The sequence below is a fragment of the Rosa chinensis genome, chromosome 7 (assembly GCF_002994745.2).
Source record: "Rosa chinensis cultivar Old Blush chromosome 7, RchiOBHm-V2, whole genome shotgun sequence".
NCBI lineage: Eukaryota > Viridiplantae > Streptophyta > Magnoliopsida > Rosales > Rosaceae > Rosa > Rosa chinensis.
Window position 1 is genome coordinate 48,625,244 of NC_037094.1, and position 25,188 is coordinate 48,650,431.

General features: G+C 39.7%; 1 protein-coding gene and 1 pseudogene across 6 annotated transcripts; both read left to right on the plus strand.

Annotated features, from left to right (window-relative positions):
* The first annotated feature begins 1,058 nt into the window (after positions 1-1,058).
* LOC112178125 (increased DNA methylation 1) lies at positions 1,059-5,135 on the plus strand. 6 transcript variants are annotated; one of them, XM_040510597.1, is made up of 5 exons: positions 1,064-1,997; positions 2,295-2,365; positions 2,488-2,556; positions 3,367-3,436; positions 4,364-5,135. In XM_040510597.1, exons 1-3 carry the CDS (start codon positions 1,363-1,365, stop codon positions 2,499-2,501), a joined length of 720 nt encoding a protein of 239 aa, XP_040366531.1. In that variant the 5' UTR covers positions 1,064-1,362; the 3' UTR covers positions 2,502-2,556; positions 3,367-3,436; positions 4,364-5,135. The 6 variants fall into 6 exon arrangements, with proteins under 6 accessions (XP_040366529.1, XP_040366531.1, XP_040366530.1 ...); XM_040510596.1 differs by having other exon boundaries at positions 3,367-5,135; XM_040510595.1 differs by having other exon boundaries at positions 1,059-2,365; positions 3,367-5,135.
* A 6,215-nt stretch (positions 5,136-11,350) lies between these two features.
* Positions 11,351-12,959, plus strand: LOC112180141 (annotated as a pseudogene).
* The last annotated feature ends 12,229 nt before the right edge of the window (positions 12,960-25,188 follow it).

A 25,188-nucleotide genomic window follows, 5' to 3' on the forward strand; every position in this document is an offset into this window, starting at 1 on the left:
GACGCGCTCCTCTCCTTCCCTCTTGATCTTGATCAATACGTCAACGACTCCATGTATGTCGGCTTTCCCGACGTCGTCGAGTTATTACTTCCATCATCATCATCTCTCACACTACCCCTAACTTTGACTCTCACACTCGGCTCTCCCATATTCTTCTTCTTCCTCCACCAAATTCGACACCTCCGCCATCCCTAGTTCAAAGCAGAACCCCATATCCACTATCTATGTTAATAATCTACTTCCAACCAAATCACAGCAAAACAAGAGCACATTATCAAAGCTACAAAACCAGAAGTAATCAACATTTTTCCTTCCCTAAGCTAGAATAGAAGCTAGAATTCTCATCAACATTAGGACTAAAATCTTTGTCAACATTTTCATCAAATTTTACCAAATTACGAGCCTTCTGATGACACTACAACGCGGTCTTGGGCGGCGAGGAGGGAGCCAAGGAAGCTGTGGCAGTGGCGATGTGGTCCCAGTTGGCAGATTTCAGATTCGTAGAACCAGTGGTCGCGATAGGCGAGGATAAGGAAGCGAGCCTCGTCCTGGGTCTAGCAAGGGGGTAGGCGGCGGCAACGACGGTGGACATGGTTGGGTTGCTCGGACGCCCTCCCACGACTCCAGCACGCTCGAGATGAGGAAAATAGTAATCAGGGTAGTTTGGACATTTCGTCCAAACTGAGAGTCAAAAACTAAACAGTGGGCCATGCTTGTCGGTGCCAACTCACCATATGATGTCACAATTGGAGTCAATTTTGAAATTTGGACTCGAGTAATGGAAATTGGAAGTGTAGAGATCATCTTGATTAAAAAAAAAATCAGGGACCAAATTAATTTTAACCCTAAAATTTGAGGTACTAAACTAAATTTAGTCTTTTTTATCAACCCTACCTTTTGTCAGTCTTCAGTTTGCTCTATTCTTTGTTCCTCTATTCTTTGTTGTATTATTATTAATTAATTTTTTTTTTTTTTGGGAACATGAAGGGGATCCTGATTTAAACGCAGTATTCGTTTCTAGTGGAGGGAGTGCCAGCTGTCATGATTTCGTGGGCAGCAAGCAGCAAAAGGCCACGTGTCAATAAGTGAGAAAGTATCCGTTGGAACCTGTTATATAAACCTGTACCTGCATTTGCTCTGTCTTCACTTTCTCTCCTCTACCTGCAAATCATTTATTTGTTTCTCTTGAATTTCTTTGTTTCTTCACTCTCTCTCTCTCTTTCTCTCTGTTCAACAAATTTCTCTTCTCTGATCAAACTTTCCGCTGAATTAAGCCCTAAGATCGAGACCCACATCGATCAAAAACCCTAATCGAGATCGACCCTAAGATCGATCAAAAACCCTAATCGAGATCGATCAATCATGAAGCGGAAGCGGGCCTTTACTATGGCATCGTCATGGTCGTCTACCGTGAAACCCTCGCGCGTTCCTGAAGAAGAATCAGTCCGGTGTTGGGAGAGCAAAACGGCGTCGTCAAACAGAACCCGACCCCAAATCCAATCCAGATCAAGAAGAGGATCGAAAACAAGAAACATCAATGATGTCTTAAAAGATGAAAGATCCAAGATTTCTGGGATCAACCGGATTTTGGGGACACCCATTCCCGTGAGCAATAACCTGACATGGAGGCTTTTGAAATCTCACATGCGAATTGAATCTTTTTACTGCACCAAGCTCCACTCCGCTCTCAATGCCATCCACGAGTGTTTCGAGCCTTCCAAAGACCCCTACACCAACAGAGACATTGCTGAGGACATTGTCTTCGACTTGGAATCCGATTCCGAGTTGAATTTGAGAGGGTTTTACACTGTGGTTTTGGAGAGGAGAGATGATGATGATGGTCATCAGGAGATGATCGGTGCCGCCACGGTGAGGATCAATAAGGGAGTTGCTGAAGTGCCACTCGTGGCGACTAGGCCTCAGTTTAGGAGACTTGGGATGTGCAGGATTTTGATGAATGAGCTCGAAAATCGGCTCATGGAATTCGGCATTGAGAGGTTAGTCTTGCCTTCTGCGCAAAGCGCACTCAATACATGGACTAGTAGTTCAATTGGGTTTTCAATGATGAGTGAGGCTGAGATATCAGAGCTCAGTGCTCATCATGAGTTCTTGGATTTTAAGGACACTGTCATGTGCCATAAAATACTCTTGAAGCACCCAATAGTGTCATTGTGATGTGGATGATTTGACAAACCTCGAGTTTCCTGATACCAAGAGTCTAAGACCATTCTTTGGTCTTGTTACCCTTTCCTCATCGATCCCACACTAACTTTTCGTTAGTTCCTGCCTTGCAGCGCCTCATTTTGGTCACCTTCTGGGTTCCTCTTTGGCAGTTTGAGTCAAAACTCCAACTCCTCTTTTCTCAGTACATATGAGATTTTCTTGTGTTTTTTGTTTTATTTTTATTCTTGAAATTTTAGTATTCAATAATGTCTCTGAAATTCCCCTGTTTACTTTTCTAACTTTTTATGATTTTCTGTTTTGCAGATAGCATAACCTGATATCTGCTTTGGCCGAATGTGTTCATGAATCTTTGTAGAATTAACTTTCACAATGGTAGGGATGTTGCATATATGTTCCGTTGAACCCATTTTTTGAACAAGAATGTGTGCAAATCCTTTTTCTCTTCCTTAGACACTCGGATTTGAGATATTTTGTGACATGCCAACGTTCATGCTTAATGCTGCATTACTTTTACATTACTTTCACAATAGAAACCTTTGTTTTCGCAAGTTGATAAGCTGTAGTTCATTTCGGCTAAATTGATGTCAATTATAGTCAATCCCTTTGTTAGTTAGACGCAGGTGACTTGTTAAAGGTTCAATTGGTTGCAGATAGTGTAACCTCATATCTGTTTTGGCGGAATGTGTTCATGAGTCTTTGTAGAATTTACATTCACAATGGTAAGGATGTTGCAAATATGTTCCACTGAACCCAGATCTTGAATAAGAATGCATGCAAATCATTTTTATGTTCGTTAGACACTTGGATTTGAGATATTTTGTGAGATGTCAACATGCTGCATTACTTTTACATCACTTTCTGATATAGACCATTGACACAGGACTACCTTAGGTTCTGTTATCGAAAACTAGCTAGTTGGTAAGAGTTTGCTTTACATCTTATTATTCAAAACAGCACTTACTACAAAACAATAGGAACCTCTGTTTTCACAAGTTGATAAGCTGTGGTTCGTTTCGGCTAAATACATCAATCCCTTTGGTTCTTTGAGTCAAAGTCCAACTCCACTTTTCTTATTAGATGAGAGGTTTTTTTTTTTTTTTTTTCCCTTGTAAGTTTAGTACTCAATAATTGCTTTGAAATTCCTGTTACTTTTCTAACTTTTCATGATTTTGTGTTTTGCAGATAGTGTAACATGATATCTCTTTTGGCAGAATGTGATCATGAAGTCTTTGTATAATTGACACTCACAATGGTAGGCATGTTGCGTATATGTTCCATTGAACCCATATTTTGAACAAGAATGTGAGCAAGTCCTTTTTATGTTCATTGGACACTCGGATTTGAGATATTTTGTGACATGCCACCGTTCATGCTTAATGCTGCATTACTTTCACATCATTTCTGATAGACTATTGACACAGTACTACCTTAGGTTCACTTACCAAAAGCTAGTCGGTAAGAGTCTGCTTTACATCTTAGTACTTAAAACAGCACTTACTAGAAAACAATAGAAACCTTTGTTTTCACAAATTGATAAGCTGTAGTTCGTTTCGGTTAAATAGATCAATCCCTTTGGTTCTTTGAGTCAAAAGTCCAACTCTTTTATTAGTAGATATGAGATTTTCTAGTGAATTTTAGTGTTTTTTTTTTCTTGAAAGTTCAGTGCTCAATAATTCCTCTGAATTTGCCCTGTTTAGTGTTTGGACTCCTTAGTGTTTTAGATTTCCTCTTTATATAGTAAATCCAAAACAAGAAAACAAAAGGTCCATTTGGTGGATTTTACTAATGATGTTACGTGATGCTACTGACATGGTGATTGCAATCACGTATTTACTTTACCTGTTTAAGGGCATGTTCATTTGAGTAAGTGCATGCCCTTATTTCAGCGTGCACCCAGTCAAAGAAACACCAATAATGTTGCTACTGTCATCATACGAGTATTAAGTCTGTCCATTGTAGATTTTGAGCCCTTGTTGTCATTTGTGTTGTCAGAATGTGCAAAAGTGAATTGGTAGGCGTTTTGTAAGTGACCTCTGAAAGTTAAGAAATTATTGAGTAAATAGTGATACATGAGTTCTTGAAAATCATATGTTCAAATAATGTTACCCGGGCTCCTATCTTGAGCATATTCAGTGCACCAATTCAGATATTGAGGTATATATTCTTTGTTAATCTGCAGGAATTGACTCCTAATAACTTGAAGACAGTCAGCATCATGGGTATGTCCTAAATTTAGAATACTGTAAACTTCAGATCTTTTGGTTCCTAAGCATTCTGTCCTTTATTTTCATCGAGTTTGCCACCCACATTTTATGAGTGAAGCTATCATGTCCAAATTTGTTGTCTAGCTTGTGAAGAGAAGGGATGTAATAATGCAGGATCATGGGAAGCAACTGCCGTTGGTTAGCTTGCCTAATTCTAGTGTTTTCTATTCTGATTGTCTTATCTTAATGTTGTGTATTAGACTCTTAGATCACTGGCTTAAATTTATTATGTTATTTGCTGAATAATTGCTAGAGTTCCTCAGTCTCAGCTTACGTTTTCTTACTGTTCTTAAACCTCTCTTGTTTTCAATCTTGACAGGATATATGAAATCCTTGTAAGCATAAGAGCCGCCTTCAAGCCTTCTGGATGTCTTGTCAAGTTATATCTCTGCTGTCGTGCAAAGGGCTTTAGTGTTGAGGATTAACTTGTTTACTGTTGAGCATTAACTACTTGTAGTTATATAAGCTCTATGCGCCTTTGTGTTCCCCAAATTCTTTAACATTACGGGCATTCTTTGGATGCTACAGATGGCTTGATTCCTTGATGAATTTCAATACTGTAAATGTTTTGTTCTAGTTGAAGAGTGCAATGTAAATTTAATGGTGAGCATGGGATTGAAATGCGTTTCCCTCACACATGTATGTAGAAGGTGGAAATGAATTGATGGAAAATTATTTAGCAGACTAGCAGCATGGCCTTTAGTTTTAATTTGTTTTCCAACCAGAGGAAAACTCAAGCACATTCACCAGTTACAAGCTACCAATTCTGCTTTTGCATTGTTTGTGTATATTTGTAGAGTAAAACCCGCCACTAGGGTCAAAACTTTTCTTCACCGGACAAAATGATACCCAACTTTCAAAAGTGATCAAAATGATACCTAAGTTTTTAAAAGTGATCAAAATGATACCTAAATTTTTAAAAACAAATCAACTTGATACCCAACTTTCAAAAGTGATCAAAATGATACCTAAAGTTTTAAAAACAAATCAATTTGATACCTCGGTTTAATTTTTTGTAACTTTTTGTTAAAATTGATCACGTCTGATGCAGTATTTTATGGGGTTATAATAATATTTTACACAAAAAACTATTTTTCAATTATTTTTTATTTTACTTTGTTAATTCTCTTCTTCTTCTATCTCTGCCTCTCTCTCTCTCTCTTCCCATTTTTCTTTGTTTCCTTAGAAGTTGGAAAACATCCGAACTTTATTTGTTTCTACGATCGATGGTAGAATTGAAATTGAATGGAAGATTTTTTTTTAATTCTATAGAAGAAGAAGATTGGGTTATAGATGATTGATGGCCCTCTGACCACAAATCACTTCAATTTTTGTGCTTGATTTTGCATTTGATTTAACAAAGAAGTTTTAAAAAATGGCTAAATACTGACTACTACTTAGTTTGGGTCCCAAATCAATTCAGTCCCTAAACTTTTAATTTCATCAAGAACACTCCTGCACTTTCAATTTTGATCTAATAGGTCCAATTTGTTAGTCTTTCGACAATTGAGTCATTTAGCTTGTTGATGTGACTCATATATGGCCTATGTTTTATGATGTGGTGTTGAGGTGGCCTGCATAGTCAATTTTGGAGTGAGTCCCACTATTAGAAATTTATCAAATAAATAGTTTTTCAACAAATAATTCAACTATAACTTGAACCCATAACAGAATATTAATGAATTGGACCTATTAGATCAAAATTGAAAGTATAAGGGTGTTTTTGATAAAATTAGAAGTCTAGAGACTGAATTGATTTTGGACCTAACCACAGAGTAGTAACCAGTATTTAGCCCTAAAAAAATAAACTGAGGTATCAAATTGATTTGTTTTTAAAACTTTAGGTATCATTTTGATCACTTTTGAAAGTTGGGTATCAAGTTGATTTGTTTTTAAAAATTTAGGTATCATTTTGACCACTTTTAAAAATTTAGGTATCATTTTAATCACTTTTGAAAGTTGGGTATCATTTTGTCCGGTGGAGAAAAGTTTTGACCCTAGTGGTGGGTTTTACTCATATTTGTATTGGCTCTTCTGAAAAGCTACCAATTCTGCCGTAGCACAATTTCAACAGAACCGGTGCAGTGTGGAATATCAAGTTAACTGGAAAATGAAGTCTTCAGAGCTAATACTTCAAAAACCAAAAAAAAAAAAAAACAAACAAAACTGCACTGGTCAATACTTTCTCATGGGGCTTTCCTTTTCAATAAAATCAATCAGCACACTTTCGTAGCCCGAATCTGTAAATTCTTATTTCATATCGAGTGTCGGAGCATGCTACTGGCAGCTTACAATGTTTCACTCGTACATAGCCAACAAATCTAGCTAGTACTGTACAATAGCAATGAGATTATGAAACAAATAACATACATGGTACATCCACAGTAGTCAATGTGCAGCCTTTCCAATTTCCCTGTAATAATGAGAAAGTTCTTCCGTTTCAAAGATCCAAATTAACTTCGAAATGAATTTGTTAACAATGGCAGCAAAACTGGATCTACAGTTCTTTAGATAGTAAACCAAGGATCCGGCTCCTCTAAAGTTATTTTTGATGAAGTTTTGTGAAGTTCGTAAAATCTCAATTATCTATATAATCGCATGGTCCTTATTAAACCACGTCAGTTAAAAGACTTCATATTCCATTTGCCTATCTTCCCATCTTCTTCCTTCTTCTCCCTTTTTGTTTGGGTTTGTTTTTTTTTCCACCTCATCTTCCCCTTCTCAGTTCATGATTACCTTTACCTAATAGTTCCCATGGCCAGATTGATACAAAACAGAAGAAACTATCACATGAAAACATTAAATTAAAAGCATATCAGGAGGTCGGGTGTTTTCTTCCCCTCATGAAACGTGGATCACATCCGAGACAAATTTGGGATCAAAGCATCCTCCCATATTTCATATGCATATAATTTAAGAGCATGAAACTTGGATTAGATCATCAAAAAGAGAAATAGGGTTACCTAACACCCCTCGGATCCCAACAATTGACAATAAAACTATTGTTAGTCATTGCTTCCGAAGAAGAAAATCGAAGTTCACAAGTTAATTTGGAGATGAATTGAGAAACAAGGTTTCTCTTCAACCAATAAACACAGAGTTGACGGCAAAGTTATCCCAATTTTTTTTTTTTTTTTGAATTTGTTTCAATGTTTAAGGAAAAAAAATGCTAAGAAAAATGAAATGGCTCACTCTCAAACCATTCACTCTCAAACCATTAGATTACACTGGTGGTTCAGATTTTACAAACTTCACAAAATTTCATTAAAAATAACTTTAGAGGAGCCGGATCCGTAAAATAAAGGTCTTTCTATTTGTACCATCTACACACGCTAGGCCGACACCTGGCTTTGCGGTTGGTCGAGATCGGTGTTCATGACGTGTTCTCCGTCCCCGGTGACTTCAACTTGACCCTCTTGGACCACCTGATCGCCGAGCTGGAGCTCAACCTCATAGGCTGCTGCAACTAGCTCAACGCTGAGTACGCCGCCAACGGCTACGTGAGCGCCAGGGGTGTCGGCGCTTGTGTCGTCACTTTCACGGTGGGTGGGCTCAGCGTCTTGAACGCTATCGCCGATGCTTGCAGTGAGAACTTGCCGGTGATTTGTATTGTCGGTGGGAGAGATCAATTGCGAGAGATCAATTCCTAGTCTTGTCAACGTCTTTTGAATCTGGTTGCTGGGTTTGTAACTCAAAGCAAGGGTAAAGTTGGAAAGTACATGACAATATTTTAAGTGCTGGGTGTATTTAGATATTTGCTGGGTACATTTAGAAAGATCTTAAAACAACTACCAATTTCGTAGTAGATACATTAGTCCCATAGCCCCTCTGTCTCATCGTTATTAACAAGACCTTGGATTATTTTGTTATGGGTGCATTGATCTGGAGGACAACATTTATCTTCCATTCATTTGAGAAACTTTGCTGCTCCAGCTAATATAGTGCCCCCAAGTCCCCAACTACAAACCCATTAATCAGTAAATTATATGTCCTGACATTAGGTTGAAGTCCTTTTGATGATAAACTGCAAAACATTTCCCTAGCAGATTCAACTCTTCCAGCCTTACCCAATCCTTCAATAAGAATATTGTATATAATAAAATATCTATATCCAACTTCATGCCTTCCAACTCTCTAAACAGTTCCACTGCGATATCTAGTTGTTGGTACATGGGCCATCCGGTAACATACCATAAGTTTGAACATTTGGAAGTTTGTTAGCCACTACTTTGCATCTTGTATTGCATGTTGTATCATCCATCAACAATTAATGTATCGTTTAGAAAAACCAAAGCGAAAGAACCGAATTAGCCAAATTAAAAGGCATATGCATTTGCTTGTTTAATTGATCAAAAATCCGGTGCAAAGTCACAAAGGCAATTAATTGTCTACAAGATGGGGAGGCTCTCCTCTTTGAGCCACAAAGTATTGCTGATCATGTGGTTGATTTTTACAAGACTTTGTATGGTCCCGGGGCTGCTCCACAAGATGTTGATGAATTTTGTCAGGTTATTCCTTGCTTAGTCTCTGCCGATGAAAACTCTACTCTGGTTTCGGTTCCTTCGGCGGATGAGATTCAGAGTGCAGTTTTCTCTATGCATCCTTCAAGCGCTCCTTGTCCGGATGGCTTTCCAGGTTCTTTTTATCAAACTTGCCGGGATATTGTGGGTCAAGATGTGATTGCTTTTGTTCAGTTCTTTTTCAAACAAAACTGGTTCTACCTAATGCAAACTCTAATTTCATTGTGCTGGTGCCGAAAGTTGAGGGGGCAAGTGCTATCTCACAGTATCGTCCCATTGCACTTGCTAATTTTCTGTTTAAAATTATTCCAAAGATATAGCCAGCAGATTGGGCCCTATTGCGTCTCGGATTATCTCTCCTCTGCACAAAGAGGTTAAGACGCCAACAAATGAGTTCATGGATGGAATGAGTGCATGAGGCTAAGACAAAGTATTTAGTGCACCATAAACACTCAAAAAACTTATCCAAATTAAGCTCAGAATTAGATCCTTTACACTAGTTTGCACTAGTGTAGGATGATACCAAAAACCTTTATTGAGCGCTGGAGTTTTCAACATAGATAAGCCAATTATTATGAATTTCGATCGCCTCTAACCACTCTTATATGTGGCCAATATCTAGCTACTTGTATAATGACAAAGTTTAGACGATGACCAAAGTGTTACTTTCACATCCATACATACCTCATCTCAATCACTGAATCTGGTACCGTCTTTCTACCATGCTACAAATATCTTGGCCCTTTGTTTTGTGATGGTTTATGCAGAAAATCAGTAATAAGCCACAAATCAGGAATGACCAATCCCACCTTATCTGTAATCATCTCATTTCAGACCAGAAAATGAGAAAAGCTTATCTTTCAATTATAATAACCACTTAACCAGGCTAACCTGCTGAATACAATTAAACAGTCTGTGTTTTCAGTTTGCTTAGCAATGGGGTCATCACTGTGCGTTACTAGCAATCATGACAATGGGGAAAACCTTCCAGTAATTTCCACACTCTTGTTGATGTAGGACAAGAATGGACCCAGGTTCCAAAACACAAGCAGGCTAAGATGGTTTCTCAGAAGCTAAAGAAAGATGCTACTTATTGGTGGGATCAGTTGCAAAGCTCTCGTCAGAGGCAAGGAAAAGAGCGTGTTCGAACATGGAGGAAGATGAAAGGTCTTCTTAACGAAAAATTTTTGCCTAGAGATTTTTCGATCAAGAATTACCCTCCCAAGGTTTTTGAGAAGAAGTTAAAGTCCAAAGAATTTTCTTTGCCCGTTGAGATTAATAGCTTATCTGAAGAAAAGCCAGAAAATTTTCTGATGGAAGAAACTCCACAAGAAATCATCCATCATGATCAAGAAGATGTTAAAGATGAAATTGCTCATGAAGACATGGTTATTTGTAATGGTGAAGTCTTGGATCCTGAAATAAATCATTCAGAACCCGATGTCATTCAAGAATGCAACCTTGAGCGCCAAGAAGAATCTACTACGGTTGCCTATGAAAGCCAAAATGCATATGACAGACTCATCTATGGTGTTGGGTTCATGATTGTGCCATCAGAATATGCAGAAGATCCGGCCAATAATCTACAGGTTCAATTGTCTAATTTTTCCTTAAGTCTTTTGTCTACCTATTCTTGTCCTTTATTCAAGAGGAACTCGAGGGCGAGTTCTTTCATAGTGGAGGAGAATGATGTAAGACAAGAATGGACCCAGTTAAGCCGAAAAACCATAAAAGTAAAGAAGCGGCGTAGAATCAAGAAAAGTGATTGGAAAATAGGTAACTCACGCGTAATCAGGTTACTAGCCGCCGGAATATTCAAGAAGATTTGGTTTTGGACTTTTCGGGTTTCTCGTGCGAAAAGTCAGGTTTTGATTTTGAATCAGATTTGACTAACTTTTGGCCAGAATGTCCGTTTGAGACGCATGGCCTTTCCAGAATGGGAACGACGAGATCTTCAAGACTCACTTTAGTGAGCCCTATCAGATTTAGGCCAAAATGTATCGTCTTAATTATCCGATTTGTGATTTAATATTTTAAGGCTAGTTTTACATTCTTTTTATTTTAGGTTTTCTAGTTTATTTTGGATTTATTTTGTTTTAATCCGTGGGCTTTAGGGTTTCATTGTTAGTCGCCCTAGGATTTCTTTCCCATATATAAGCAACCTTAAACGGCTGCAGAACTATCTTATCATCTTTTATCAATAAAATTGAGATTATTCTCTTTTATCTCTGGTGGACTCCAGAATCCTTTGCTTAGGTTTATTGCTGGTAAACCTAGATATCAATCCGACTGCGTCACTTGTTCATGGTGTTTACTCTGCTCTGGTTCTTGTGGATTTGGAAGAAACCGAATAGGAACCCTACAGCTCCGTTGCCACCAAGCCCTCGTGGTCTGCCGCTAGTTGGATAGCTTCCATTTCTTGGTGCAAACCTCCACCTAGAATTCACAGACATGGCAAGGGTTTATGGTCCAATTTACAAACTCCAACTTGGTACCAAGTTGTGCATTGTGGTGAGCTCACCTGAGCTTGTGAAGCAAGTGGTTCGTGACCATGACACAACATTTTCCAACCGTAACCCTACAATTGCTGGTCTAGTCGCTCATATGGAGCATCAGACATTGCATTTGGATCGTATGGTTCAGATTGGAGGAAGCTGCGCAAGGTGTTTGTGGGTCAGATGCTGAGCAAAATCAACCTTGATGATGGCTATGCTCTGAGAAAAGAGGAGGTGCACAAGTCGATCAGTCATATTTATCATGACAAAATTGGAACCCAAACTGATGTGGGTGAGTTTGCATTTTCCACAGTAATCAACGCAACTTTGCGTATGCTATGGGGCGCAACTCTACAAGGGACTAATTTTGGTGAAGATTATAGGAAATTGGTGGCAGAAATTGTATATCTATTTGCAAAACCAAACATTTCGGACTATTTTCCTGTGCTTGCAAGGTTTGACATACAAGGAATTGAGAGGCAAGCAAAGAAAGTTCAATCCGCGATTGACAAGATTCTAAGTCGTGCCATAGAAGAACAGATGAAGATGCTAGCCTCAGCCAAAAATGGGGGAGTACAACAAAAACATGAAAGGAAGGACTTTCTGCAGTTCCTCTTGGAGAACAATAATAATCATGAAGATGGTTCAACATCGTTTACAGTGCAACAACTGTAGGGCTTGCTCATGGTATAGTAATCTAACTTTTGGTTTATTCTTTGTATGGAAGAGTGGTAATTAATATATGTCGTATTAAGTTTCATACTCTAATTCTTATTGAGTGAATTACAATATATATTAATAGGATATCGTGGTGGGTGGAACTGACACTACGGCAACAATAGGGGAATGGGTTCTGACTGAGCTGATGCAGCACCCAGAAGAAATGATAAGAGTTCAAGAAGAACTAACACAAATTGTGGGGTTGAACAACTTGGTTGAAGAGTTTCATTTTCCGAAATTACATCATTTAGATGCTGTGATCAAAGAGACATTTTGCTTGCACCCTCCAGTGCCCCTTCTAGTGCCCCGGCGTTCAAGCCAACCTACCATCATTGGTGGCTATTACATACCAAAAGGTTCCACTATTTTTCTCAATGCTTGGGCCATACAGAGAGTTCCAAGTGTTTGGGACGATCCCTTGGAATTTAGACCCCAGAGGTTCCTAAATCCAAGCAATAGCTTTGATTACCAGGGCAACAAATTTCAGTTTCTTCCATTTGGTTATGGGAGGAGAATATGTGCCGGGATTCCCTTAGCAGAGAGGATGCTGTTCTATGTGTTGGCTTCATTCTTGCATTCGTTTGATTGGAAACTGCCTAATGACAAAAAGCTTGACGTTTCAGACAAATTTGGGATTGTGACAAAGAAAAACACTCCACTTATTGCTGTACCAACACCCAGGTTATCTAATTTGGAGCTCTATGCTTAAAAACATTTGCCTTGGTGCCAATGTTAAACATGCAGCAACTTATATTAGCTATAGGTGTTTCTGGTCCAACTATTCCCTAATCCTTAAATGTTGTGTGCTTCGATATATATTGTAAGAATCAATGTTTTAAAACGCTGAGGCGTAGGCTGAGGCGTTTTTCGGTGAGCCTCAAGAAGGCGTTTGCCTTGAGGCATAAGGCGTAAGCCTTACGTATAAAAGACCCATATTAATGTAATTATTACTCTTATATATATATATATACACACACACACACCACATTAAGAGTAACTAAGAGAACATTATTAATTATCATTCACTTGTAATAAGTACTAGAATATGATTCAACAAAGTCACCAACACAAAATGAAGTAGGAGTCCTGCCCTCATAGCCTCCACCTCAATATGAAAGGCAGCTCAAGAAAAAGGGAGTGCAATAGCAGCCAAACACACACCATTGGTATCTATGATGACAGCCCCAATTCCATCTTCACCAGTTTCTACGTCAAAAGCTACATCAGTGTTAAGCTTGAGTCTACCACTCGGAAGGAGTTTCCATTTAGTCTGAAGCCTGTTCTTCTTCTCCACCATAACTAGGTGGACACTATTGGTAATCAATCAGGAGCTTAGATGCCCATCCAGCAGTATTAAGAAAGTTGAAAGTCAACCCCCTCCATAACACACCAGTGCGTTCTGACCACTATGAAAGCATATAGAATAAGTCACTGTTCTTGAGGGAAAACTTCACTAAAATGCAAACCCATGCAGAGATAGAGCATGCATGGTGAGTACGTGCTTTAAGTTTTAGTGGGCCCAGGAACCAAAATTCCTCCACCTGCTTGCAATCTTTAAAGATATGTAACTCATCTTCAGCAAAATTGTGACAAAAAAAAAAAAAAAAATAAATAAACTGGTATCTGTTGAAGGATATCTCTATCTCTATTTGTGTTTAATCCAAACTCTAGGTTACTTGACCTAGTGGTAATTGGATTCAATTAGAAGAATCTAGAGATTCTCTTTCCTTGTATGATTCTATATCTATGCATTGTAATCCTCTATATAAATAGGCCCCTATTATCAATGAGATTACACAGCGATTATCTCTCAATTTCTGATTCCCTAAAACAAGTTATCAGCACGAAGCCCTAACCCTGAAGCCCTAAATTCGTAGCCTTCAAATCCCAAAAACCGCCACCACCCACCTTGAAGGTTTCGACCCCAGGAGTCCAGAACCGGCGGCACCACCCCAAGAACCGGCAAGAAAAATACCGAACCGGCCATCAAAAGTACCAGAAACACCTCTGCCTGATTTAAGGCTTTTTCCTCCGCCTCTGACATCCGTACTCCATCACCTGCAGCGCTTCAAACCCAGATTGCCGGAACCGGAAAAATAACCACCGGAACAGGCCTGAAAATCGACAAACCGGACACCAGAAGGTCTTCCACGTTGAACCGCCGCCTGAAACCCCTCTGCCTCTGTCAGTCCAATCCAAAAAAAGAAACAAGCCCAGCCCAAGCAACATAGCAGCCCTAAGCCCAGAAGCAAAGGACTAGCCCACGACCCAGAAGGAAGAAACCGGCCCGAAGCCAACCAGTCAGCCCTCCCACGTCAGCACCGATCTGCCACGTCAGCACCTCCAGTCAACGGCCAATCAACGCCGGTCAACACTTTTCCGACCACTTTCCGGCGACATTTTTCGGACCAACTTTTCTGTCAAGTTTTCCGGCCATTTTTTTTTAAAGTAATTTTTTCTAAAAGTTTCCGTTTTTGAAGTTTTTTTTTTAATTTCTTCTTCTTTTCTCGGGGACTTCCAACATCCCTTCTTCTACCCCCTTTTCTTCTTCATAGGGGAGATCAAAAGCCGAACTGTGGGGGTTCGTGCTCACTCCAAGCTTGGAGCTTGTAGAGTCCTCCAAACTTAGAGTTTATTGAGAAGAAAACGATCGACCACATACATCGTTGTTTCGATCTAATCCAAAACCCCTCTTGGAATCAGATTTTCTTGGAAGCAACTGCGCTCAGAAAATTCTTAATTTCTTGGAAGCGACTACGTTCATAAATTTAATAATTTTTCGTGGTAGCCTTTTTCGCTCCGAAACTAACCCTAAGCTTGTGTTGTTTTTCTGGATGAGTAACCTGAACAAGTTGAACTTCGTTCACTAGAGACAACTGGCACAGGATACCATAGATGTGTCCGAGATGTGCGCCAACATCTTAAGGCTGATGGACTTCTGGGAGCCATCCAAGAACCTAGTCAGAACGTGCTCTCCATTGAGCAAGCTACTGTTTTTGAAGCAAAACAAGCTAAAGCCATAATTCTCATGACAAGGCACATGAATGACGCGCTCCAAAATGAATACCTCAATGAGGAAGACCCAAGAAAGCTATGGGTAGAACTTGAGCAGTGATTTGGCAACGTTCGTGACTCCCTGCTTCCTGATTTAGAAGTGTGATGGCATAGCCTCCGCTTTTGTCATTTCAAGTTTGTGCTTGATTATAACTCGGAAGCTCTTCGTATCAAGTCTTTGATGGAGTTTTGTGGCCAAGCCATAACTGATACGATGTTGATCGAGAAGACTCTCTCTACATTCCCTGTCTCTGCCCTGATGATTTCAAAGAATTATCGGATTGATGTAAATGCAAGACGTATCACAAGGTTTCATGAGCTCATTGGCGCCATGAACGTAGCTGAAAAGCACCACAATATTCTTGTGAAGAACTATAATGCTAGACCCATGGGAACTAAGCCTATTGTCGCGCCCCCAATGGAGGACGCAAGGAGCGAAATCCTAAGAGTAGGGGCAATTATGGAAATTCTGGTCCATATGTTTGCCCTAAAAAGGAAGGTAATCGCCAAGAGAGGTGTGCACGGAACCGTGGAGGTCAACGTGTGAAGAGAGAGAGAGGCGGAGCCTCCGACCATGGTGGTAACGCCACCAAGAGCATAGGTCGTCCAAATTGCGCCCCAATGGCACCTCGATCAAGGGAGCCTGACCATAATGATGTTTGTTTTCGATGTGGATCAACTGAACATTGGGCCAAAGCATGTACAGCACCCTAGAATGTTGCAAACGCATACAAGACGTATCGTGAAGCAAGAGAAGCAAATTACATGGAACAAGAAGATCAAGATGGCGATCTCGATCTATGGGTGGAAGACTACAAGGATCAAGAGCCAGAAACTGGCGATTTTGATTAAGTCTTTTTATTTTCCAAGAGATGTAGGCAATTGCCATATTACTTTTGTAGTAGATGCCAATGATATCAGTCTTTCTTCAAAGTAGGCGTACTCAATGTAAGTGTGATGTCTAGGAAGGTTTTGAGATAAGTGGTACTTAAGCGAGCTTTACTCCACCGACATCTCTCTACTCACCTGGTCACATTTACATTGGAAATACCGAAAGGAGTTAGACGACTACCATTGTTTTGCATTAACTAGTTTATTAGATTAGATTTTCTTTGATCAAAGCAACAATGATGTAATCTGTTGGCTAGTGAATAAAATTTCGAGTTCTTTTCATTATGACTCCATTTTGATTCTGAGCATATGACTTTGTGACTACGATGGCTGGGCATCAGTATTAATTCAAGGATGTGGAATAGCCCAAGTTCCACTTGCCAAATGGCACCTAGCTTACAGTTGTCACAGAAACTCTCTACGCTCTTAGGGCAAATGGTACCCTATGAATAGCCAACGAATTCCACGCAAAAATGCATGTAGAGAATGGAAATGAGTTCCTTTACAATACCTTTAATGATTGCGAACAAAGACGCATCTTAGAGAAGTTTATGTGTCTCTCTAGTAGACTCTATGTCACTATTCGAGCTATTAATCCAATAAAAGTTATGAGAGAAGATCTCTTGGATTTAGACACATATTGGCTTTGTCACGACAGGATAGATCATCCTAGTCATGATATGATGATCCGCCTACAAAAGACTTCACACAGACATCTTTTCTCTAGAGCGAAATGAAGCATGAATCAAAAGTTGATTCCTAGACTAAGTATGACCGACGATGTTGCCTAGGGCACCGCCTCCGTCCACCATCAGCTTAGGACTGGCGTAGTCCCTATCCATGATGCCATGGATGGCATCCATCATGGTGATGGCGCCCTAGGTGATGCTACAATTACCAACTTTCTTCGAATAGCGTTTAAGACGCTCAGGCCCAACCAAAATTCTCATAGGTTGCTTCTAAAGCATCTCGCTCGTTTTACAAAGCCCGTTCCTTAGGGAAATTAGGATTGAGACCGTCCTATGCAAAGGATATGACAATACTCATTATGTTCTTACATAGAATCCATGGGGATCCTATGGATTGATTCAACCAACTTGCGGACGCTTAAATATTTCCTAAGTTGGTTGACACACAAACACGCAAACTTCCTATATCATCCTATTCAGTCAATTGGATTTGACTATGCTAGAGAGTTTACATCGAAAGGCTTTCGATGGATATTGCAATGGGACTGATGTTGGACATCATATTCCCATGTACACACCCAAAATGGTCTTACGAAAAAGACTACGATGATAGTTCGGGAATTGGTAATGTGCACCAATCTCCTTATATCCGCTTGGGGTGATACAATATCGCATGCAGCTATACTAATTCGTCTACGACCCACCGCCACTCCATGTACCTCTGCGTTACAGCTAGTAACTGGGTACAAGTATCATACTTACGCATATTTGAGTGAGCCATTTATGTGCCAAATGCGCCGCCACAGCGCTCTATCATTGGTCCTTACAAGATGAATGGGCAACTATGTTGGATTTGAGACTCCAACAAATCACCCGCCACTTACTGCCCTTGCAAGGCGATCTCATTACCGCTAAATTTGCGGGGTGTCACTTTGATGAGACAATCTTCCCGTCGTTAGGGGGAGATAAGAACACGGATGTTCAGCAGGAACGACAGGGATTGTCGTGGCCTGTCCCCACTATGTCTCATCTCGATCCCTATTAAAGTGACGAGATCACACAAATATGCTGCAAACATGCCTGCAAGGAAGGACGTCCCTACGAGAGGACGTAGCGCCACCCTACACGGAGGTAGGCATGACGCCAAAGAGAGTGGCACTCTGGCGTTACAGGCCATGGCCCCAGGTAGGATGCGTGGGAGGCCCGTGGGTTCAAAGGATACATTGGCACAAACCAATCCTTGATCATCGACACTCAAAATCTGTCTCATGAGTATCTTCTGTGTTATGGTTATCGTTGGGGGATGCCTCAACGTCAGAACTTATTCTTGAGAATATAGAGCTTTATGAAACTTACACTAGTGTACATGAGACGTGGGATAGAAACTTCATCATAATTGATGATGTAGTTGCACATTTCACTATGCATGAGTTTGTTGAATCAGATGATATCAAACCACGCTCCGTTGATGAATGAATTCCAACGTAGAGAAATTTGGCCTAAATGGAAAGATGCGATCTAGGTTAAGATGGATTCTCTGACGAAGAGGAAGGTTTTCGAGCTAGTAATGCCAACACCTCCTAACATAAAACCTATTGACTAATGGGTCTTCGTTAAGAAGCGTGATGAGAAAAAGAGATGGAAATCTCGCCTTATGGCACAAGGCTTCTCACAAAACGCCCTGAAATCGACTACGATGAGACATATTCTCTCGTAATGGATGTCATTGCACTCCACTACCCTGTCAGTTTGGTAGTTTCTAAATAACTGAACATGCAGCTTACAAATGTGGTCACGACGTATCTCTATAGGGATCTAGATACGGAATATACATGAAGGTTCATGGTGAACTTCATTTTCCCAAGTCAAGTGGCTCTAGACCACGGAGCGCGTTTACAAAGAGGTTGAAACGCTCGCTAAAATAACTACTTGATTGGGAAGGGATATGCCCACGCATTTCCATAACAAGTTTCGGATTCCATTGTGGTTCATGTTGGACATAATCTTCATTAGAAGCCCTTAAAGAGTTAAGGGAAACCGCTGAACACTTTAAATCCGAGTTTGAGATGAAGGATTTTGGGAGAACACGATTATGTCTCGGTTTAGAACTTGAGCATCGTTTCGATAGATGCTTAGGCATTTTGATAAGGTAAAGCCTTCAAGCACCCCCATGATCGTCCATAGTCTTGATCCTGAAAAGGATCCTCTTCGTCGAAAGGATGATAACGAAATTGTGCTAGAGGCAGAAGTGCTTTACTTAGTACAATAGGCGCATTATTGTACTTATCCCAATGCACAAGACCGGACATCTCATATGTTGTGAACTTGTTAGCTAGATATAGCTCTGCACCAATGCGACGCCATTGGATTGGTGTAAAAGATATCTTTCAATTTTTGAGATGTATGATTGATATGGGCTTGTTCTATCCCTACAAAGAGATGATGGATTCGGACCCATCACACACCAGGTACGCCACCAACACTGGCCTGCATCCACTATCCCCATCCTAAAACGACATTTGTTTTGGAAGGTTTTGCTGATGTTGGGTATCTCTCTAACCCACACAAAGGTCATTCCCAATCTGGTCAAGTGGTCACCATGGGAAAAGACCGTGACATCTTAGAGGTCTACAGAATAGACCCTAGTCGCTATATCTTCGAACAATGCAGAGATCATTGCTCTTCACGAAGTGGTTCGTGAATGTATATGGATTGGATCCATAATTACGCATGTTCGAACAATTGTGGTTTGAAGTCTACCACAGATGAGTCTACGAGCATTTAGGATAATACTGCTTGTTTTGAACATATGAGGCGATAACACCAAGCATAATCAGCAACAACAGACTCTCCTCGAGATCAAAGAGAACTAGGTTCAATTTGAGGACAGTAAGGCAAACTTGTTTACTAAGTCATTACCTAAATCCACGATCGAGAAACATGTGGCAAGAATTGGCTTGCGGAAATTATCTGAACTCCCATGATCGTAGTCATCAGGGGGGAGGTGCAGACATCAGGGGGAGATGTCTACATGTTCACCTCGAAACGTGAAGGGTGTGTTGTGCTCTTTTTGCCCATCGACTGAGGTTATTTTTGTCCCACTGAGTTTTTGTTACTCGGCAAGGTTTTTAACGAGGCAACGAGAGAAGCACCGCGTTTGGACGACACAAGGGGGAGTGTTTAAGGATATCTCTATCTCTATTTGTGTTTAATCCAAACTCTAGGTTACTTGACCTAGTGGTAATAGGGTTCAATTAGAAGAATCTAGAGATTCTCTTTCCTTGTATGATTCTATCTCTATGCATTGTAATCCTCTATATAAAGAGGCCCATATTATCAATGAGATTACACAGCGATTATCTCTCAATTTCTGATTCCCTAAAACAGTATCAAGATTCACACACTACTAGCAAAACGAGCAACTTACACAGATTTAAATGTGTGAAAAGAAAATATCATATAAAAAATATATTCACAACCAACCATTTTTTTAACATTTCAATACTTTATTCTCAATAAATAATACAAAGAAAATTCCACAACAACAAAGCTTGAAGTTTAGACTTTTAACGAGAAAGTGTCAACATTTATTTAAGGACTAAATTTAAAGGCATGGATGATATAGTTGACATGATTATTATATCAACAAAGGATTAAGTCTGTTTTACTACAAAGGATGAAGTAGATCATGTTTGCTGATGTTCCAGTCAGTTCCACCATCTTGTAAACCTTCTAAGACCCTTTTCTTCCTCGTCATCCTGCTCTTAGATGACATGACTGCGAAATATGTTGTAGTTGTTAAATCGTTCTCAATACTTATACACATAACCATAATTTGAGCAAAAAGTAAGGTGCAGCAAAGAATATATATAGAAGCAAATAAGCAACAGAGAGGTCCCCTATCTTGTTTTTATTATGTATTTTGCAAAAATATGCAAAATACCGAGAGAGGTGCAATTTGAAAAACAGTAGCTCATCTTGAAGCAAAATGGAACTATACCTGAAAATAAAGTGGCTAATCTGTAGCTTAAGGTCTTTTGTTTGTACCTGCGAGATGAACATCATAAAATAATTAATGAATGGATAGCTATTTAGTGTTAATATTCACTTAAGCCGCTAGGTAAAGCAAAAATATCAGTACATACATGAGTATACTGGAGTAAATATTATGCAGAAATAGAAATACTAATGCAAGCTAAGATAACAAACATGTACCATGAAATAAGTCTTTCTCCTTCAGTCTGTAATTCCAAATTATGGACAAATATGTTCAGAAAACATTTTGTAATCTTTATTAATGCTACTCATATCAATAACTACTCCAAACTTTTGAAAGGGAATACCCATTACCATCCTGCAAACTAAAGTATTGTTTTAGGATCTTAAGGTTGAACATCAAAAACGAAAGCCTGCAAAAAGAGTTTCAATAAAATTGAAGTTTATACTTTTCTACTGAAGGAAACATAATCTTACAGATTGCAACTATGTTACAGAGAATGTCCAAACTTAAAATCTCAAACTTTCAATCACAAAGCTTGATACTTGATTCTAGACTTCTAGTCTGTGATTTTATAGAGCCAATAAAATTATCAATCAAATATGTTTGATTAAGGACCTCGAAGATTGTAGGACCTACTATTATGCTAGACCTATTCAACAGAAACAGAACAGGAACACCAAAAGTGTATTACTATCATTCAAAAACAAAACAATGAGCTACGACTGAGGAGTCACACCACCAATGCAACCAAAAGTACAGTATAATAGTAATAAGTCTTAACTCTATTGAGAAGTTCCCTATATCAAACCCACTTTTCCCATTTCTTCTTATGAACCACATTGAATAAACTTTATCAAATCAGATAATTCAAATAAGTCGTAACTCTATCAAATAAGTCTTATGAACCACATTGAATAAACTTTACCAAATCAGATAATGCAACCAAAAAGATTCAATATATGTATGTAGCTACTGACTTACATATACAGGCATTCCTCATAAAATATATTCATTCATTCATCTCTTTGCAAGGATTCATGGCTAAGACAATTGGCTTGGTCTGAACTCGTTGATGTCTACGGCGTCTTGAGAAAGTGGTGGTGGTAACTTCGAGTAATGGTGCAATCTTTTGAGGTCGGGTGTGGTAAGGACCGGGTTTTGGTCATCTCTCTCCACTGCTCTTAATGGTGGTGGCGGTGTGAGATGCCGATGACCGTGGGCCGGCGTTGAAGCCAACAGAAACGTGAGTTTGTGAGGGAGAAAGAAAAAGAGGGACTGCAGCGGGTTTGAAAGGAAAAGGAGGCCAAAAAGGATATTAGGATGAGCCTGCGTGGTTTTCTATAATATTTTTTAATACGGCTAAATACAAATTACTACCCTGTGGTTTAGGTCCAAAATCAATTCAATCCCTGAACTTCTAATTTCATCAAAAACACCCATGCACTTTCAATTTTGATCTAATAGGTCCAATTTGTTAGTTTTCCGATAATTGAGTTATTTAACTTGTTAACGTGACTCATATATGGCCTATGTTTTATGATGTGGTGTCGAAGTGGTCTGCATAGTCAATTTAGGAGTGAGTCCTACAATTAAAAATAAATAGTTTTTCAACAAATAATCCAACTATAATTTGAACTCATAACAGAATATTAACAAATTGGACTAATTAGATCAAAATTGAAAGTGCAGGGGTGTTTTTGATGAAATTAGAAGTCTAGGGACTGAATTGATTTTGGACTTAAACCACAGGGTACTAACTAGTATTTAGCCCTCTTTAATAATACTTACAGATATCTGTGTGAGTTGTTTGTATTGCCACCGTAATCCGTATGAGATACAGTTACAACTCTAACAGATATCTGTGTGTAGTTAACTGGATCTTTCATAAGAATGTTTGTGTGTATACTCATTTCACAGAGAAATCTGTAATAGTCATGGAAGTCTGTCATTCTATAATTTATTTAACACACAAAAATAATCATTTTTAAATAAACTAATATATATATATATATATATTTTGAAAATAGCAGAGACACCAAACTAGCTAGGTGCCTCGTTCATATTATTAATAGGGAAGGAGTACAATGGGGGGGGGGGGGGGGGGGACATATTGCCTGAACCCCTAGAACCATTACACATATCCTCATAGAGAACGTCCCGAATAATAACAGGCCTCTCTTCTACCCAAAATTCATCAATACTATTCCAACTAGCAAGGTGTGCTAACCTATTGGCCACCCCATTTGCTTCACGAAAGACATGCCAAAGTTGAAAGGACTTAAAAGAACTGGCGTACCTTTTACAATCCTCTATAATTCGGCCTATCTCTGACAAGTCCTCCTCCTCCCCATCAAGGGCATTTACAAGCATAGCACAATCTGACTCAACCTCAATCTCATCCTAACCTTGATGTATAGCTACCAGTAAGCCGGCGCAGAGTGACTCCACCGCAGCATGCAACACAGACTGTACATAAGGGAGAGGTCTAGCCAACGGAGCTACGCAATCTCCATGATCATCCCGGACAATAACTCCTATACCACCATAGCCATTTCCAGCTCTAAAGCTTCCAACAATGTTAACTTTAAGTCGTCCACTTGGTGGACACTTCCATTTGGTAACATGCCTTCTGTTCTTCTTAGCACAACGTGCGTGGAGCTTCTTATACTCATCAAGGTACGTACACATCCATTTGGCCACATTCATTGGAATGAAGCATCCACCTTTCCATACAAGGTTATTCCTTTCATTCCATATAGCCCAAAGAGACAATAAGAAAAACTCAAGATGCTCACCATGCAGCAAATCAAGCATGTCATAAAACCATTCCACCAAGTCTGGAGCTGGGTGCACTGCTGGGCATAACTTGATTGGACCGCATTGCCAGAATATGTTCACCACACTACAAGTTTTGAACACATGCATGCCATCTTCCCACTCCACGTAACAGAAAGGACACCTCATATCCAATAGTACCCCTTTTTTTGCTAGGGCACCTTTTGTTGGTAGTATCCCCTTAACTAACCTCCATGCATGCATGCGTACCTTTGGAGGTACGTTCACTTTCCACAGTTTTTTCCACATAGTTTTGCTGCTTGTATTCATCCCAGAAGAGGACGCTCTCATATCCATTTGCTCCGTTATTCTGGCGACATGATAACCATTTTTCACAGTGTAAATTCCCTTCCTGTCAAAATGCCATATCCACCGATCTGCTCCCCCATTCAAACTTAATGGAATTTGAGCAATATAATTAACCTCAGTCTCCATAAACAAATCATTCAGCAACCAAATCTCCCACACCCTACTTTCTCCATCGATAAGTTCTGCTACTCTGATTTCCTCAGTGCCATCCATTGGTGGTGTGAAAGGTTTGAAATGATATGGCATAGGAATCCAAGGATCCTTCCATACCAATGTGTCCTCTCCATTCCCGACTTGAACTCTTAAACCCTTGCACAACAGCTCTCTACCTTTGAAGATACTTCTCCACGTAAATGAAGACCCCTTCTTCAAACTAGCTCGCATGAAACCTGTATCAGGAAAGTACTTGGCTTTGAGTACCCGTGCAAGTAGAGATTCTGGCTTTCTTACTAATCTCCAACCCTGCTTAGCCAGTAGAGCTTTATTGAATAACTTCATATCTCTAAACCCTAGTCCGCCTTCTGCCTTAGGGATGCACAACTTTTCCCACGACACCCAGTGTATTTTCCTTTCTTCACCTTGATCACCCCACCAAAAACGAGCCATCAGTCTATGCATCTCATCGCGCAAATGTTTTGGTAACTCAAAACAACTCATTACATATGTCGGGATAGACTGAATCACAGATTTTATGAGCACTTCCTTACCAGAACCGCTCAGGGTTTTATCTCGCCATCCTTGTGTGCGTTTCCTCACTCTCTCTGTTAAAAACTTGAAAGCATCCTCCTTCGAGTAACTCAGCTCAGTGGGTAAGCCAAGATATTTATCATGATTTTCAACTCTCTGCACTCCCAAAACTTCTGCCAGCCCGTCTTGCAAGCTTCTAGGTACATTACGAATAAATGATACACAACTTTTTTCAAAGTTTATCTGCTGCCCTGTCAGCCTTTCATAAAAAAGGAACATATCGCGCAAGAACACACACTCATTATAACCTGATTTGAATAAGATGAATGAGTCATCTACGAAAAAAAGGTGGCTAATTGGAGGTGCCCTCTTACACACTTTCACACCTTGTAAATCATTGTTCTGCTCAGCCAAAACCAGAAGCCGCGATAGAAACTCAACGCACAGTAGGAATAGGTAAGGGGAGATGGCGTCCCCCTGCCTGAGGCCCCTTGAAGGTTCTATGTTCCCAACTACCTCACCATTCACCATGAAAGAGTA

Coding starts and splice junctions, on each gene's coding strand:
- LOC112178125 (XM_040510595.1), top strand. CDS start 1,363: ATGAAGCGGAAGCGGGCCTTTACTATGGCATCGTCATGGTCGTCTACC.